At 40.5% G+C, this 17,199-nt stretch overlaps 1 protein-coding gene across 1 annotated transcript in view; it reads right to left on the reverse strand.

The window, feature by feature from the left end:
- The window catches only part of PIEZO2 (piezo type mechanosensitive ion channel component 2), a 177,841-nt gene that overhangs the window by 21,437 nt on the left and 139,205 nt on the right, over window positions 1–17,199 (reverse strand). Inside the window, exons 36-38 of the mRNA XM_075144509.1 lie at window positions 12,853–13,019; window positions 7,867–8,042; window positions 1,660–1,827 (exon numbers count right to left, since the gene is read on the reverse strand). Coding sequence (XP_075000610.1) covers window positions 1,660–1,827; window positions 7,867–8,042; window positions 12,853–13,019 — 511 coding nt within the window. The remainder of the gene's footprint in view (window positions 1–1,659; window positions 1,828–7,866; window positions 8,043–12,852; window positions 13,020–17,199) is intronic.

Here is a 17,199-nt window from a genome sequence, read left to right on the forward strand (position 1 = left end):
CTGAATACACACATCAACTCTGACTCCAAATAAAAGAACAGGTAAATTGCTAACATGGAGAAATACAATCCAGATTACAAAACTGTTCCAGTAACAGGGTATCTTGCTTACCTTTAGATTGCCCTATGTTCTTCAATATAGTCTTCATTTTTACCTTACCTGCCTGCTTTTCTTCTGTATGTACCTATTTTCTTTTTCAACTGTTCTTATTCACTCTGTTCAGTTCTCTGCTTGTTCACCTTGCTTATTCTCGGCTTTGCATGTCCATAATCACTTTCTCTCTTAATGCTCTGTGCTCTGCAACAGTCTCAGCTGATGTAAATTCATGCAGCTTGATGACTCCAGATGGGAATCTGGACACCATAATTTAAAAAGTATTTTCTTGGCCTTGGTTTCACCCTTTTCATCCCTCACAAGTATTTTTTCACCTATCCCCTCAAACATCACTCTTTCTCTTTTTAGTCTCCATTTCAGTCCTTCTCCATAGGTTAGACAATAGGCATCAACTCAGTGTCTTTTGTTGGCTGCATGTTCTGCACAGACAAAACCAGATTTCACATAGCTCCTACGAAATGAATGGGGCTATGTTTTCACCTGACGTATAACCTTTTAAAGAAATCTGGCGCTGGCAAAGCCAGTTGGCACTACCATCTCCTGCGAAAATTAAAAATTAAGTTCCAACTCTTTTTCTTTTACACTGCTTCCAAATTTATTGTGGCTACTTTAGATCACTTTATTTCTAGCAGACTTTTAATTAGAATGTGTAACACTATTATTAGGATGTGTGTTTTGATGATTCACAGTAGCTCTCATCCTGGTTAAAATGCACAAAACCATAAAATCCCATCATTTCAAAACTGATCGACACCAAAGACGTGTAAAACACTTTAAATGCTGATAAAGAATGATCTAATATGCCATAAAATTTCATATTTATGATGTTTATAACAGTTGAAACACTGTTTCCCAATGTCATATAAACCCCTGTTTTTTTACCTACAAAAAGGTGAGTGAATGGCTCTGAACAGTTCTTTCTTGCACTGGATATTAATATTATTCACTATCTTTTCATAGCTATTTTCCCTTTCTTAATTCCAACACCTCACAGACTGTAAATCAATGGTAAAGTAATCAAAACATATTTAGCAATCTTTCCTATAGGGGGAAAACTAAAAATTGAGAGAGCAGGGCCAACATTTGCCTATCTTAGTTTCTAAAATTAGACATCTAAGTCCATATTTAGGATAACTGATTAGCTGAGAAACTTCACTTCCAGCTTCCAATTTTAATAAGAACAACCATCAGCTCGGTAACTCTGAAAATCAGACTCTTTTTTAGCTGAATAAATACAGACTTTAGCCTGGTGTTAGACAGCCAGTGTAATGTAATGGAACAACTTTTAAAAATACATAAATTAAGGATGAAAAACAAAACAAAACAAAACAGAGCAGAATAAGAAGTGAAACAGCAAATGAGTCCTAGATTATGACCCTGACTTTGAACCTCAGAATCGTGCCACAACACAGAAGGGAGTAAAGCTTCCAGTAACCATGCAAACCACTCTGTACACCACGTATCTGCAAACGCACATTTATGTACACTGCAGTAAGTATAATGGTAGGGGTAAATGAGTGAACAAAGCATGCATGAGTTAAGCACCTTGACACTATACTGCCACTGTCAGCTGATGAGGAGGACATATCCATGCTCTGCATTTTACGAAGCCTAGGTCGAGCGCGCTCACTTGTTTTAGGAACAGTGTCTGGTCCATCTAAATCATCAAGGGTTGACTGCCTTGAGAACAGCATGGTTGCTTCAGTGTAGCAGCTAGCAGCGCAAACAGTTATAAAGACAGTGTTAAATACAAATGATACTACTATACACATGGTTCAGTAAACAAATATGCTCGCCATGCAGCAAAACACTGACACGGAAAAAAGGTTCAGAGAGAAGATAAGGATTTGTTTACAGTCACCATGTAAACACATTTCTATGCACAAATTGCTCATGGTTATATTCATATAGGGGCTATAGAAGGCTAACAGCCATCTATTTACTATTCATAGAGATATGAAACCAACACAATGCTCTACAATATTTTCCAGGGGCACTAACTTACATATGCGAGGAGGTTATTTTCTTTGTTACCCTCTGAAATTTCCAAATTCCACAAAAATGTTTTGGGAAGTGACCTCCTCTGTACAAATTCTATTTTATTAATGATATACTGTGCTGAACCTCTTTACACAGGTACAAGCCAATTTCCTAAAAGAGCCCTTAAAACTGAATAAGCTCATATTCCACAAATAGAAAAATAGCTGTCAGACATTGGCTAATCCTCTTTCCGAACCAAAGAGCCAAATCGGATATGTTACTTAGCCAGTAGATGTATGCCAAATATAACCTGCTCTGCATGGGATGGCTTTTATTTTGATATTTAGTAGTAAGCCATGATAATTCTTTCCAGAAGATTTCATTTATTTCAATCACAGCTTAAAAACTATTTCAAAATTGGTAACATGCACATCTTGAGAGAAAGAACAGATATAATAAACCCTTATCTCCTTTCACTTATCAAATACAACAGGACACCAGAAACATACACCATACATTGAGCATTTATGTGTTACTGGAGAAAAGAAGAACTGGATGAGTTATGAGAAAGAAAGTACATAATTAAATACAAGCATATAACATAGCAACAGGAAAGAAGCAAATACATTAATGACATATGGTAGGTAAAAGAATTATTTCTCCTGTAAAAATCTTTGAAAAACACAGATGTCTATGAAATAAGTTGAGGGACCTGGTGTTTTAACACATGCAGTGACCTGCCCGAGTCTCTCAGATGGAATGAGGGAAGAAAGGATCCCAAAACACAGGATTTACACTCTACTTTTCTGCTTTTGAGTCCATCTGTGTTACACCTGAGCAGCAGCAGCCGGGGAATTGCTTCCTTGGCACGCGTTATGTTTGTCCAGGGGCACAGAGAATTGGAAAAGAGGTCAGAAGGGAAGTGCAATGGCGTTTTCTGTGTTACTTTGGTCTTGCTAGCTTGAAGTGAGGAAAAAAATCTGCTGGCTTGAACTGAGAGTTTGCAATTATTGCCTTGAGGAAAATGGAGAGGAAAACAGCAAAATACGTGGAGCGAAGAAGCAGTTATTCTTTGGCCTACACTCACTGATGGCCTTTCTTGACAGAATGGGCAGAGGCTAAAAGCGTACTTTGGTCTTTGAATAGAAGAAAAGTATCACCAAGATAGCAATGTGAAATACTTTCCTTAAAAACAGTATTAATGGCAGGGGCACCTGCCAGTTCATGTGGCCAAGACCCTTTACGAGCCACGTCATTAATTTCTGTGTGTGCGCAAAGGCACGCAAGCATCCTCCAGACAAAACCTGGAGGGCTGTCTGCATGGTGCGGGCTTTTGATGAAGCAGCAAATGCTGCTTCCTATAGGAACAGGAGATCCACCCTAGGGGCCTGATTCAGCAGCATGGAAATCAGTCGGAGTTAGTGCCTCCAGAGGGTCATGAGGGAGGAGGTTTCCCTTTGCACATACACCTATGGAGTACAGCCAGGTTGTTGTACTATCAGTGAGGTTTTGCTGCTAAAATACAGGGAGACGGCAGCAAGTAGACAATCTGGTTTTGCAGATTACCTTCCGGTCTGTGTGCTACAATGTTATCCACATGTTATTTTACACCTCAAGGGCTGAGTTTAATCTTGTCAAGAGCAACACCTCTTACTAAGGTGTTGAAGTATTTTAAATGCAGACATAGTTCAAAGGGAACCTTCCAAGGGCTTTAAGCAGAGCAGCTGCTGAAATCAAAGTAGCACATGCCCGTTCATATATTTTCAGTGGAAGAAACATATGCCAGCTGCCCTGCAAAACATGTAAGTTCTGACCTGGGTCCCAGAAAAATCAAAGGAAAAACATCTATTAATCCCAATAGATAAAAACATTTGCCCAGATGGAGTCCCTGCAATAATTTGGTTTAAAGCTGTTTTAAATGAAGGATGAATCATCAGAAGAATTACTGACTGAGCAGCTGCTCTGTATCCTTGAATGTCAGGAGATGTGTATGAGGTGACACCTGTAGCACAGTCTGTATATTCTTTATGTACTTTAGGAACATGCTTCCAAACATGGAGGAAATGAGAACACCAATAAAGTGGAGAGATTTACACTTGGCAAAGCTGATGTTGACTCAGTCATTGACTATCACATAAATTTAATCCAAGCATATCTTCCTGAGTGACTTTTCAAATTTGTGTCCTTGGAGACCTTGAAAAGCATTAGCTTCTTGAAATCATTCAAGGACTAAGTATTTTAAATTGAATGCACATTAAAAGCCCCGAGTTCAAGCATTTTATATAAAGTTGATCAGGTATCCGTTTCAAGTGGGGATATATATAGCAGAGATGTTTTTATCCTCAGTGAGCGGGAAATTTCTTACTTTATGACTTCCTTTTTGCTAAACAAATTTACCCTTCCCAGAGAGTTTATTAGTTTAAGGGGTGACTTACAAATTTTTCTGTTTTTTTTCTGTCCATGGGCTAGTTTCTGACTGGCATTACCTTTATGAACTACTACACTCCCCACACCTGCAAGATCCCAAACATTTCCTATCAATCATTCACGCTCCTAAGTCAGACACAGATCCAGCCCCAAACTGGGACTCTCCTTTCATCCTTTCTCCTGCCTCCCAAGGCACTGTTACTTCCCCAGTACTCCCTGCCTCAAGCCCTATTCTCCCATCGAGTGAGGGAAGCATAGATGAACAGGGGTGTCCATAAACACCCTCTCCACACTTTTATCTTCACTCTTACAGGAGGGCCAGGGGCTCCCACCTGCAGCTGCTAGAAAAGCCTTCACACAGGTAGAGTTGGGAACTGAATATGTTATTTGTGATGGACAAAAATTAATACAAACTGAACTGGATACAAAACCTTGGATATCCTGACATCTGACTTAGGACCCGTGTCTAGCTGCTATTTCATAATCATAGGCAAAGTCCCATAAAGGCAGCCAACTGGTTTTAGTAAGTTCCCAACCATGTTACTGAAATTCACAAGCTGTTTGACCTAATAAGCAGTTCGTCAGTCAAATGGAAACAAATGGCAGCGTATGCTCTACCATGCTAGCTCCCAATCCCTTCTGGTGGTGCTCCTCAAAGAGCTTGCTAAGGATCAACATCAGTCTCTTCTCCTCCTGGCCCATATGAACTTTGCACTTTGCCTTTAGGATACATAAGAGTATTTATACATAAAGAGAAACCAAACAATTACATTACGAATACCTCATTACACCTCTAGCTACTGTATAGAAAAATGACTGAGAATAAATGACAGCCCGACTAAAAGAGAAAAACCCACAAAGGATACTCAGCAAAACTAGGGTAAAAACAACACCCCTCGGTAAGACTTACATGGGTCAGCCCTGAACTTCACAAGAAACTTACAGTTCCTGCAACTGATCAGGAGGGTCGTTTTCTCTGGAAATCCAGTGTTTAGAGCACTGAGCAGATACCTACAGTAATTCCTGTCCTGAGTACTGAGGAATATGTATTATTATAATGGAATAGCTTCTGTGCTTCTGCAGCCCTGTGTACTTCCAAACATGCCCATCTTACTCATGGACCTAATGTCCACTACAGAATTTTGTGTAGGGCAACCAAAGAAGGATAACCAGAATGCTGGTTAGAAACCCTCTGCCCCTTCCCAAAAGTTTTCCATTGCAATCCTGGATCCATGATCACACGATGCTTTAGATTTAATTAGTTGCTTTTACATTTACTGGAAATCATTGCTTTGAAATGTAAAATGCCCTGTTCTTTTGTTTGGGCAATTCAAAAAAATCACTCAATAAACTCACATGAAGTTTAAAACATTTCACATTTCTTAAAAAGCTCATAAGCACTTTTGTAATCCCAGGAAGAGACATGCAAGGGTGCCCCAATAAACAGATGGCATTATCATTCAATCAACAGACTCATTTTTGCTTCCTCTAATTACAGGTCATTATTATTATAGCAGATGTGCACAATTTGTAAATACTCTCAGTGCAACAATATTTGATTGTTCATTACCAGAAAAAGAAATTGAGATTAGAGAAATCAGTCATAATACTGCCTTTGCTATTCCTTTCTTGACAGGTCCTGTGACATCTTCTGAGGAAACGGAGATGACAGTAACACATGTGAAAGATTTAACTTTTTCTGTTGCAAAGCAGCTCCACAGAAGCACTGAATTCTCTGAGTTTGAAAAGAGATTTTAATTGTGTAAGTATGCTCAAAGCAGGGTGACAAATGGGTGGTTATTCTGAAAAAAAAAGACATAAGTGGAGCTCAACACTGGATATCCTCTCATCAAAGAGGCAGAATTTACACATGAAAATTACAAGATTTGTCTTTCTTTTTTATAATTCATTTTGGAATTGGCTTCCCTTTGCTTCTAGTTAAAGTTCTTGCTAACATTGTTGTATAATAATGATAACTTCTTCTATCTAAAGTATACAGTGTGACCAAAAACTATTTAATGAAAGCAGGACTGATATTACTATTCTTTCTTTAGGTGAGACTGAACTTTGTGGAGTTAAATTCTGCCCTGCAGATATCCAAGTGGCTCCAAGTGAGCTGGTAATAGAATTTGGCTTTACATTTTTCTCACATCATCTGACTCCTGTAAAACTTTGAGACAAAACACAAAGGTGTTGCTTAGTTGGGTAGCTAGCCACCGAGAAAGATTTGCTCGGATTTGGTGTTTTTACTGGAGTGAACCTCTCAAAGGCCAGTGCTTACCCTGGGGAGCAATTTGTGAATATTTTGTTGAAGCACAGTACTCACAGGCACTCTCTTACACTTGCTTTTCAATAACATCAGAAAGGAACATAAGCCCTCATTATTTTCAGACTGCTAGCATCTACCCATATGTCATTAGCAAAAGTTAAGCATAATTTACTGTACACAGAAGCTACCAAGTTTGCTGGGAGTATCAAACACAATATGATACTGCCACACTTCAGAGAAGAACAGGAGACAGCAGAATGCAACGGATTATGAAACAGCTGGATTTCCAAAGCCCTCCCTTCTCCCCCTCATATTGGACAATTTCTGCAATCTCTTAAAAGTCAAGAACACCAGGGACACGGTGGGAACAGGCTGCCTCTGAAAGGGAAGGAAGTGAATGTGTGTGCCCCCGTGTGCATGGAGCAGCAGGAGCATGCAGTAGTTTTGGCAAGGGACTTGTTGGCATCCGTCTTCAGAAAAGAACGAGGAAGGTGTTTTTCTGAACTAGTATGGGTATTTGATCCACAAACTGTGTAGCGCTGCTGGACTGTAATCATAGCAGTTAGGAAATCAGGCTCTTCAGATGATCTTTGCCCTATGTGTATGAGAGGGGGATTTTGCTCTCTCAATTCCAGAATCTCTCTCAATGAAAAGCCTTTTTTGATTTGTGAGCAACAAACAATTTATTTTACAAAGACAAAATATTCACAATGAATGATCATTCCCCAAACTCCACAGCTGAATTCCTAAAACAGTAACCCATAAGCATCCTCAGCAGGCTTTCATTTTCCATTATTTTTTATAAGATCAGAACCCCTGTCAATGACTCCTAATTCTAGGGGAAACAGAACGCAGTGGGGTAGTCATGCAGTGGAAAAGGAGTTAAGCCAACAACTGAGTCCACCACTATAAAGGAATAGTAACATATAGCAGAGTTTTCACTATTAAAATGGCATGGATAAATCAAAAAGAGGATTCAACAATGATTAGAAAGTTCATCAGTACTTAGACATTATCTAAAATTACATCTACCGCATGATCTCTCTGTCTTTCACATAATAAAATTAAATCAGTACCTGGAGATACTGTCACGAGAAGCTGCTGAATCTAAACTATCCATTCTTTCAGATGCTTGCAAACCAGAAGCTTGACCAGGATTTTTATCGATTGAGTCCAGTCCTGACTCCTTAGAAAGTTTCATCATGTGGTTCTGGTAATACATATGGATGCTCTCCCGCGTTGGAACATTTCCCTGTGGAAGAGAGTAGAGGTAGAGGTAGAGGTACATGGCAGGAGGGAGGTGTATTATTCAGGGAACTGGTTTCTTCTGTCATTTGCAAGGAACAGATTAAGGACTGTGCAAACAGCTTCCTAGTAAATAATAACCTCCCACTAGTAGTTCCTTTTCAGAGTGCAAGTCAAATTCTGACTTAAATTCCCATGGCACAAAGTGTTGGTTTTTCAAGCAAAACTGGAGCAATGCAAGCCGTTTCAGGCTATACATAGCAAACAAAACTCTGTTGGGTGGACTGCAGATCATTCAGCATGAAAATGAGGTGTGGGCTGGGACCATGACTGTACTCCAGCAACTTTTGAGATATCTCTTTTAGAGAGCTTCACTGACTCTAAGAACAATCACACATCTTATTAGTGGTCAATAGCAGTTTTTTTAAAAAATAAAAAAAAGAAACTGGTCATGTACAAGACTTCCATTCGTGTCCCAAAATAAGAATTTATTCATGAAGTATGGATACATTTGGAAAACCATGAGAAATACACTGAAGACCTTTACTCTTTCTCTGTGACTTCAAGATCAAGCAAGTTCATGAAAGGATGGTTTTATTAACTGTCAGCCCAGATCTGGGCACAGAATCAAGTCTTTCTGGCTATGATATTGCAATCAGAATCCTAAAGGTGTGTCGTAAGAATACAACTGAGAATTTAATAGCTTGTTCTTAGGCAGAAACACATCCAACTCATTCCACTAGCAGTTGCACTGACTTCAGAAGATACACTGAGAGAGAAGATTGCTACATTTTTCTGACTTATAGTGAAGCCTTATGCAAGGACTTTTTCCAGCTAAAATAATAAAAGTACTCTAAAATATTGCCCGTATTCCCCTTACTAATATTATTAGTTACTAGTATTTCAACTCTGGCCCTTTACACTGTCCCAAATCTAAAAGTTTCAAAATCTGAAGTTTTGTCAAAAAAAAAAATCTTAAGAACAAAATCTGAAACTCAGGTTTTTAATTAGGTTTGTTTGTTTGTATACAAGCTGTGTTGCTTCTGCAGTAATAAATGTTTGTGCCACTATGACATCCTGCCTCTGAAATTACGGCACATGCTACATTCTAGCTTGACTGCAGGCCTGGGATAAAGGACAAGAGCTGTGACAGCAAGAGTGACCCACAACTGTTGGAGGAGTGAATTTCAGGTTTTTCTGTAGTTGGAAGAGAGACCAAAGGAACTTTATACATCAGGTTAACTGTCCCCGACTCCACACCTGACAAAGAAACATGTCACCATGATGGTTGCAGCGAGAGCCTCCTTTCTTGGGCAACGATGACAGGCATGGCGCTGCTACAGAGACTTGGGGATGCTATGGAGGAACTGATAACTCTGATGTTTATGGGTACCAATATTGCACGAAAGAGGAGAGAAAGATCCTAGGGAAAAAACTGAAGTTTAAAGCTATTGACTGGGGGGAAATTCTTTGAAAGGCCCCTAGTACCAGAAGATTTAGGATTGAAGCAGGATATACCAGCCTATACAAGGACATACGGGTTCTATTGTAATCAAAATAGCATCAGGCTGCTGGCAACATGAAATTGAAATAAATAAATAAATAATTAAATCTATTGGGAACAAAGGATAGGAAAAACTCAATAAAGCTGAGGTGAGAAGTAGCAAAGAATGACCAAAATAAAGTCCCAAATAAGTAATGGCCATAAAAAGGCAGTTAGCCTGGCTTCTGCATAAATGTTAAAATTCTAAAAACTCAGGGGCGGTGAGAAAGAGTCATGTGATTTTCAGTGAGAATGCTGAAATAGCATGGACTTCTGAGACCTGGGGCAAAAAGGAGTATCACTACAATGCCGTACTACCACAGTACGAATTTTATAGGAAGGACAGAATGGAAGATAGCTTGAGAAAGAGGTGGTATGGGTCAAAAAGCATAAAGTCTAACAAATTAACTAAATTCACTGTGCCAGGATTATCACAGAGTCTCTGTGGGCGGACTTGAACCAATTAATATTGAAAAAGTATAGTATGAAGGCTTGATTTTTGACCATCAAACCAGGAGTGCACTAGTGCCTGTTAAATATTAAGGAAGATTACAGAAGGTGCCATCAGAATAATAATGTACAGTAACTCAAGTTAATTTTCAAATGTACTCATGTAGAATAGGTAAACCTCATGAAAGACCCTGTGGGCACACACACACACAAGTCACCAGAATGGAAAAGACCAGGAGGAAGATGCAAGAAGACATCCTTCAAGAAGTAGAAAGTCATGAGGAAAAACAAACAAGAACGAACTTTCTAGAGCTAAATGTAAAACTTCAGCAAATTAGACCAAAAGAGATGCTGAGGAATAACTTGCTAACATAAAAAGAAATCTGATAACAAAAACATTTTCAAGAATATCGTAAGAATCAGCTGCCAGAAAGCCAGGGTATCAACAGGTGATCAAGGCATAAAGAGATAAAGGGGTTATGGCAACAGGACAAGAAAAGACTGAATTTTTTACATCCCTCTGCTGCAGAAAAAGTCACCGAAATTCCCAATGGAATAACGTGAATCCTGAATCCCATGGAATGACTGGAGTAATTATTTTATAAAAGACAAGTCTGAGAACAAAACAATAAACTGAGCACTGAGCGGAAGGTGCTCACCCAAGAGATATGCAGGAACCAACAGATGAAACAGTGCCAGGGGAAGAGAAGGTAAAGCACCAATCCTTAAACATGGCTTCAGGAGTGATCCTCAGTGATCCTTGTAAGAAATTAAGTGATCATGAAATAAAGCAGACTATTTCTCTTGTACTTATCCTCCATTAAAAGACTGGAGACAAAGGGCACAAACAAATTTTTTTTCTTTACAAAGGAAGAAGGTAATTGACAGGTTCCCCCACGCAGTTTTACTGTCCAGCATATTCAGAAATAATCTGTGTAAGCAGGAAAATAGTGATGTGCTAAAGTCTGCAGATGAAAAAAATTACCTGGGATATTCAAGTGTAAAGTTGACCGAAGTACTGCTGAAGAACTTGATAAAACTGAGTGACTTGGTAAAAAATGGCAACAAATGCAATGGGAAAAATAACCTAAACTGTATATACATAATGACAGGCTTTATGTAAGCTTATGTTAGCCTTAAAGGTCTTGGACTCAAGAATGTATAGTCCCCTGAAAATAGTCAGCATTCACTAAAAATCAAAGGAGCTTGACTGTTAGATCTTACTAGGAAAGCAAAAGAGAACACATCATACTCCTATATAAACCTGTGGTTCACCCACATCTTGAAAACAGTGTGTAGTTCTGCTCATCCAGTTTTAATAAGGCCATATTAAATCTGGAAATAGTATGAAGAAGGACAATAAAGATGATCAGAGGCACTGGGTGGGTTCCATGTGAAGAGAGGCTAAAAAGAAAGGGACTTTTTAACTTGGAAGAGAATGACTGAGGAGAAGACTCCATGCAGATTTATACAACCAGGAATAGTAGAGGAAAATGGAATACATCTCTGATCTACAGGAGACCCCAAAACAATCAGGAAGCAGGTTTAAAATGAACAAGGGGAAGTACTTTTAAACACACCACATGGAATGACACTACAGAACTCCGTATTGTAGGATCTCTGGAAGCGAAGATTAAAAATAGATTAAAAACGGACTAGCCAAACTCCAAGAATATAGACTCCTTGGTACTATTAAACATAATGATCCAGGTGCAATTTCTGATTTAGGGTGCCCTAAACCATCCATTGCCACAAGCTGGGACATATTCCGAAGAAGGATTTACTCTGAATATGCCATGTTTCTTTTGCTCTGTTCTGGTGGGTTTTTTTATTTATTTTTGCTATTATTTATTTAATATTTGCTATTATTATTATTATCCGCTTACTGTTGGACACCTTGGGGAAAATAACAGTAGCTAAACACTAACACTGAAGCAGCCCTCTCTTTGTGCTCAGTGCCTCCTGGCCAGACTGGGTACAGATTCCCTCTGACCAGGAAAGCCTACCTCTCGAACCTCCTGGGGTCCTGGGCAGCCTGCTTATTGTCGGCAGACGTCGACAGTGGCCGGGCAGTATGGGGCTTTATTAAGGTCAAGAGTACTAATGTGTTGTTGACCTTTTCGACCTATTCATCTCTGAGACAGTCTGCAGCTTTTAACAAAAACTGGAAAGAACTAAAAATGAGGCTTCTATGCCAAGTTTCCAGAAATAGTTGGGTAGCTAGCAACATATGTAAAAATACCTGTAGTCAAAATGAGAGCTTTATCCAACTTCAAGGTATCACCTACTTGCATTTTGAAGTTCCAAATACATTTCTAGTTACACTATCAAATTAATCTTTGATAATAATGGGTTTTACTAATACATAATTAGTTTGTAGAGGGCCACATATCTTCATTGTGAGCAAAGAAAATTATGCCTGTATGTTGTCAGTCATTTCCAAAGCAAGTGGGTCTACAAACAGACTGAAATATGCAGACTGAGGTAGTTTTTGAGCTGTTTAAAATGCCATGCCTTCTCCTCTCTACTTGAATCTATGCTGCCCCTCAAAACCACACTTTATCACAGGAGAGTTTCAGCCAGATCCTTATATCAACCTCTCAAAGAATTATTTTTCCAATTATTTGTTTTGTGTCCAGATAATAAATCACATACATTATCATTTATATATTTATAAAACAGCCAGCAGACCTATTTTTAAAATGCACGTATAAGTGAGGTTTTTATAATTTTTCTCCTTAATACAGTGATCTGAAAAGACAACCTTTCATTTTTCACTGAGCTGGAAATGGCATTAGCAGACAAAAAAGACCAAAGGCGTTACCTTCTTAATCTCCCTGGTCAGCATACAGCGCTCAATTCTTAGTACAGTGGAGATATCGATGTGTTCTCTTGAGATGGAATTAAGCCAAGCTGTAAAACTGTCTAGTGTTGCCAGGAAAAGGACCCAGGTGAACTTCAAGATATTAAATATCCTCTTGATGATGTTATCTAAGGGAGAGGAAAAGCAACAGAGAGTTAATGAATGCAAATATCTTTCACTGTATTTCTGCTTGGAGTTAGATTCACTTTTCCTTTATTGTCTAATAATAATAATAATAAGGCTGCAAGACTCTGTCACAGTAAGGAATCTCTGAAGACTGCTGGAGGCCTTTTGGCTCTCTGGGCCATTTTCCTGCCTGTACGTCTAGGCTTATCATTTGGGATCCCTTTTCCACCCTGTAACTCCCTGGTGCTGCAATCGCTAGTCATATAAACAGCCCCTGATTTTAGAGAGACGCTGTATGCACAGGTCTGCAAAGCGAAATCCAAAGATTTGGGCATCTCCTGAGAGCTGTTCTACATCTCCAGCTCCTGTGATCTCAACAGCCGCTCAGCCAGCGCGTTGAGCTGAGCCTCTTACCTGTCTATTTACTTGTGCGTGCTTATCTCTGCACAGAGTTTGCCTTTTGTGCTTGAACCTTGCTTAGCTGAGTTTCAAAGTCTAGCCTGCCTAAGCAGTCTTTGAATCTCTCCCAGTTTTCCAACCACCTAAACACAGCTCTTTGCATTTACTGTTTTCAAAGCCTCTCTTTTTTAAATAGGCTGCACTGTCATCAGCGATCTCAGATCAACTAGCCCAACTAGCACAAATCATATAAATAATTTATAAAACATTACTCTTGCACCATTTTGCCAAAGCAGTACACTCTCCCGTGAGTAAGGCTTATGGGTTTATACGAACAATAGTAGCTTTATTTTGCTCAATGCAGCTGTCTCAAGTTAATTTCTCATTTCAGTAGTTCCTTTAGCATTAGCAACTGCATTTCTCACCCAAAAAGCAGCACTTTCAGCTTTTTTTTCTTCCACTCCCAAACATACACACCACACTACAGTTCTTATATAGTGTTGCACAAATGCTAAAAAATTTCTTTCCAACTAGCCAGTTCCAGAGCTAGTTGTCCCTGCTAGGTTGCAAATCTCAGAGCACTAGCTATAAAGATCAATTTTAGAGTAACCGACCTAAGAAATAATAGAAAACTGGCAATAATCTGCCATGCAGGGATAAAATGCTTGAAGTAGATACTAAAGAGCCAACCTATGCACTACAGCATGATGCATTTAACAATCTCTCTTCTTAGCTGTATACCACACGATGGCAAGCAAAACTTTGTGGAATGCACATTCACTCCTTACAAAGAATACAAAGGTGAAGTTATAATAAAGCAAAAGATTTCCTAAGGAGCAACATGCACGTGTCTCTGGGTGTGCAGGCAGGGTTGTATGCACATACGTGTGGAGAGAAACTAAGGAAAAAACCCATTAGTGGTACATTCCTGTAAAGTGGATGCTGAAATGGCAGTATGTACCATTTACCTGAGCAATGCCATGGAACTGGTCTGGTATCTCTGAACATAAGAGTATTTAGCCCCCTTCACTTGGTCATATAATTATTTCAATAATATTTTGCCCTTTTTTTCAGGCTTTTTCTATGTCATTTAAATTGGAGATATTTTATGATTTATCTATTTAAATTTTATTCACTCATATTTCAACGTGCAGGTCTTGAAGCTAAGGAAATCTTGCCATTGGCAATTAAATGTAAGGCTCTTTCTACTTCAAGGAGCATTCCTTTCCTTTGAATCCCAGATAATATTATGAATAGGTTAAAAGAAAACGTAGCACTCATACACAAAAATATACAACACATGAATGTTCTTTTTTAACCCACACTCTTCCTCTCTAATATATAATTTCTGCTACTGACTTCAGGAGAATTGCAGCTCTCAGGTTAATATTATCTTTATTATTGACCACCACCGGCATGCCATAGTCTCACCACAGTGCTTCGCCAAGCACTTCCAGTCTAATCTGAAAGGTCATTTTTCTCTCTGGGATGGAGGTGATTTAGTATACATTTTTAATGATGCTGTAGCTGTTCTGGCAGCTTTGCTGTTCTCCAAAACTTTTTAAAAATAATCTTTTGGGGATCGATTGCATCTAAACATCTTCAAAAAGGGAAACAAATATTTATTTTCTGCAGAGACTGTTATTCTAACTTAAAGGGTCAAATGCAGAGAAGGCTTCTCTCTGCTTGAGAGTGTGAGACAGAATTTGATCTAAGGTTAATAATGATACTAATGCTTCATTAAAAATTACTGTGTAATTTTTCCAACTATCATCTTTAACAAATTTTACTTAGGAATGGTCAAAGTATTTCAATGAAAATATAAAGCACCTTAAATTGACTATTTCCAATATAAATTATAAACCTCCTTCTCTTTCCCTAACTCCTGTGTAGCACCAACAGTATTTACCTAGGGATGCGTTCGAGTGATTCACTTCAGTGTTTTAACACAGGTAACTGCATCGCCAGTAAGTAACAAATAGAAAAGCCCCTCAAACCCCACCAAAAAACCCCTATAGCAAGGCAACTTGTTTATTTGAGACCACTACTCTTGTGAGAAAGAAATGACATCTCCCACATCCTTGTAACATCTTCTAATACGACACGGCAGAGAGGAAACAGTCGAGGAGGTTCCTGGAGTGTGTGGAAGATAACTTCCTGACGCAGCTGGTAAGCGAGCCCACTAGGGGAGGTGCGTCGCTTGACCTGCTGTTCACGAACAGAGAAGGACTGGTGGGAGATGTGGTGGTCGGAGGCCGGCTTGGGCTTAGCGACCATGAAATGGTAGAATTTTCGATACTTGGTGAGGTAAAGAGGGGGGCCAGCAAAACCGCTACCATGGACTTCCGGCGGGCGGACTTTGGCCTGCTCAGGACACTGGTCGAGAGGGTCCCTTGGGAGACGGTCCTGAAGGGCAAAGGGGTCCAGGAAGGCTGGACGTTCTTCAAGAAGGAAGTCTTAAAGGCGCAGGAGCGGGCTGTCCCCATGTGTCGAAAGAAGAACGGGCGGGGAAGGCGACCGGCCTGGCTGAACGGGGAGCTCTGGCTGGGACTCAGGGAAAAAAGGAGAGTTTATCACTTGTGGAGGAAGGGTCAGGCAACTCAGGAAGAGTACAGGGATCGCGTTAGGTCGTGCAGAGAGGAAATTAGAAAGGCAAAAGCCCGGCTAGAACTCAACCTGGCCACTGTCGTGAGAGACAACAAAAAATGCTTTTATAAGTATGTTAATGACAAAAGGAGAGCCAAGGAGAATCTCCATCCTCTATTGGATGCGGGGGGGAACGTCGCCACCAAGGACGAGGAAAAGGCTGAGGTACTCAACGCCTTCTTTGCCTCAGTCTTTAGTAGTCAGAGTGGTTATCCTCAGGGTACTCAGCCCCCTGAGCTGGAAGACAGGGACGACGAGCAGGATAAACCCCCCATAATTCAAGAGGATGAAGTTCATGACCTGCTACGCCACCTGGACGTTCACAAGTCTATGGGGCCGGATGGGATCCACCCGAGGGTACTGAGGGAGCTGGCGGAGCAGCTTGCTGAGCCGCTCTCCATCATTTACCAGCAGTCCTGGTTAACAGGGGAGGTCCCGGATGACTGGAGGCTCGCCAATGTGACGCCCATCTACAAGAAGGGCCGGAGGGAGGATCCGGGGAACTACAGACCGGTCAGCCTGACCTCGGTGCCGGGGAAGATCATGGAGCGGTTGGTTTTGAGGGTGCTCACGAGCCATGTCCGGGACAACCAGGGGATCAGGTCCAGCCAGCATGGGTTCATGGAAGGCAGGTCCTGCTTGACCAACCTGATCTCCTTCTATGACCAGGTGACCCGCCTCGTGGATGAGGAAAAGGCAGTGGATGTGATCTACTTGGACTTCAGTAAAGCCTTTGACACTGTCTCCCACAGCATTCTCCTAGAGAAGCTGGCGGCTCACGGCCTAGACAGGTGCACTCTTCGCTGGGTAAAAAACTGGCTGGACGGCCGAGCCCAGAGAGTTGTGGTGAACGGAGTTAAATCCAGTTGGCGGCCGGTCACGAGCAGAGTTCCCCAGGGCTCAGTACTGGGGCCGGTCCTGTTCAATATCTTCATCAATGATCTGGACGAGGGGATCGAGTGCTCCCTCAGTAAGTTTGCAGACGACACCAAGTTGGGCGGGAGTGTTGATCTGCTCGAGGGTAGGAAGGCTCTGCAGAGGGACCTGGACAGGCTGGATAGATGGGCTGAGGCCAACTGTATGAGATTCAACAAGGCCAAGTGCCGGGTCCTGCACTTCGGCCACAACAACCCCAGG

Source organism: Calonectris borealis, chromosome 2 (genome assembly GCF_964195595.1).
Source record: "Calonectris borealis chromosome 2, bCalBor7.hap1.2, whole genome shotgun sequence".
Lineage (NCBI taxonomy): Eukaryota > Metazoa > Chordata > Aves > Procellariiformes > Procellariidae > Calonectris > Calonectris borealis.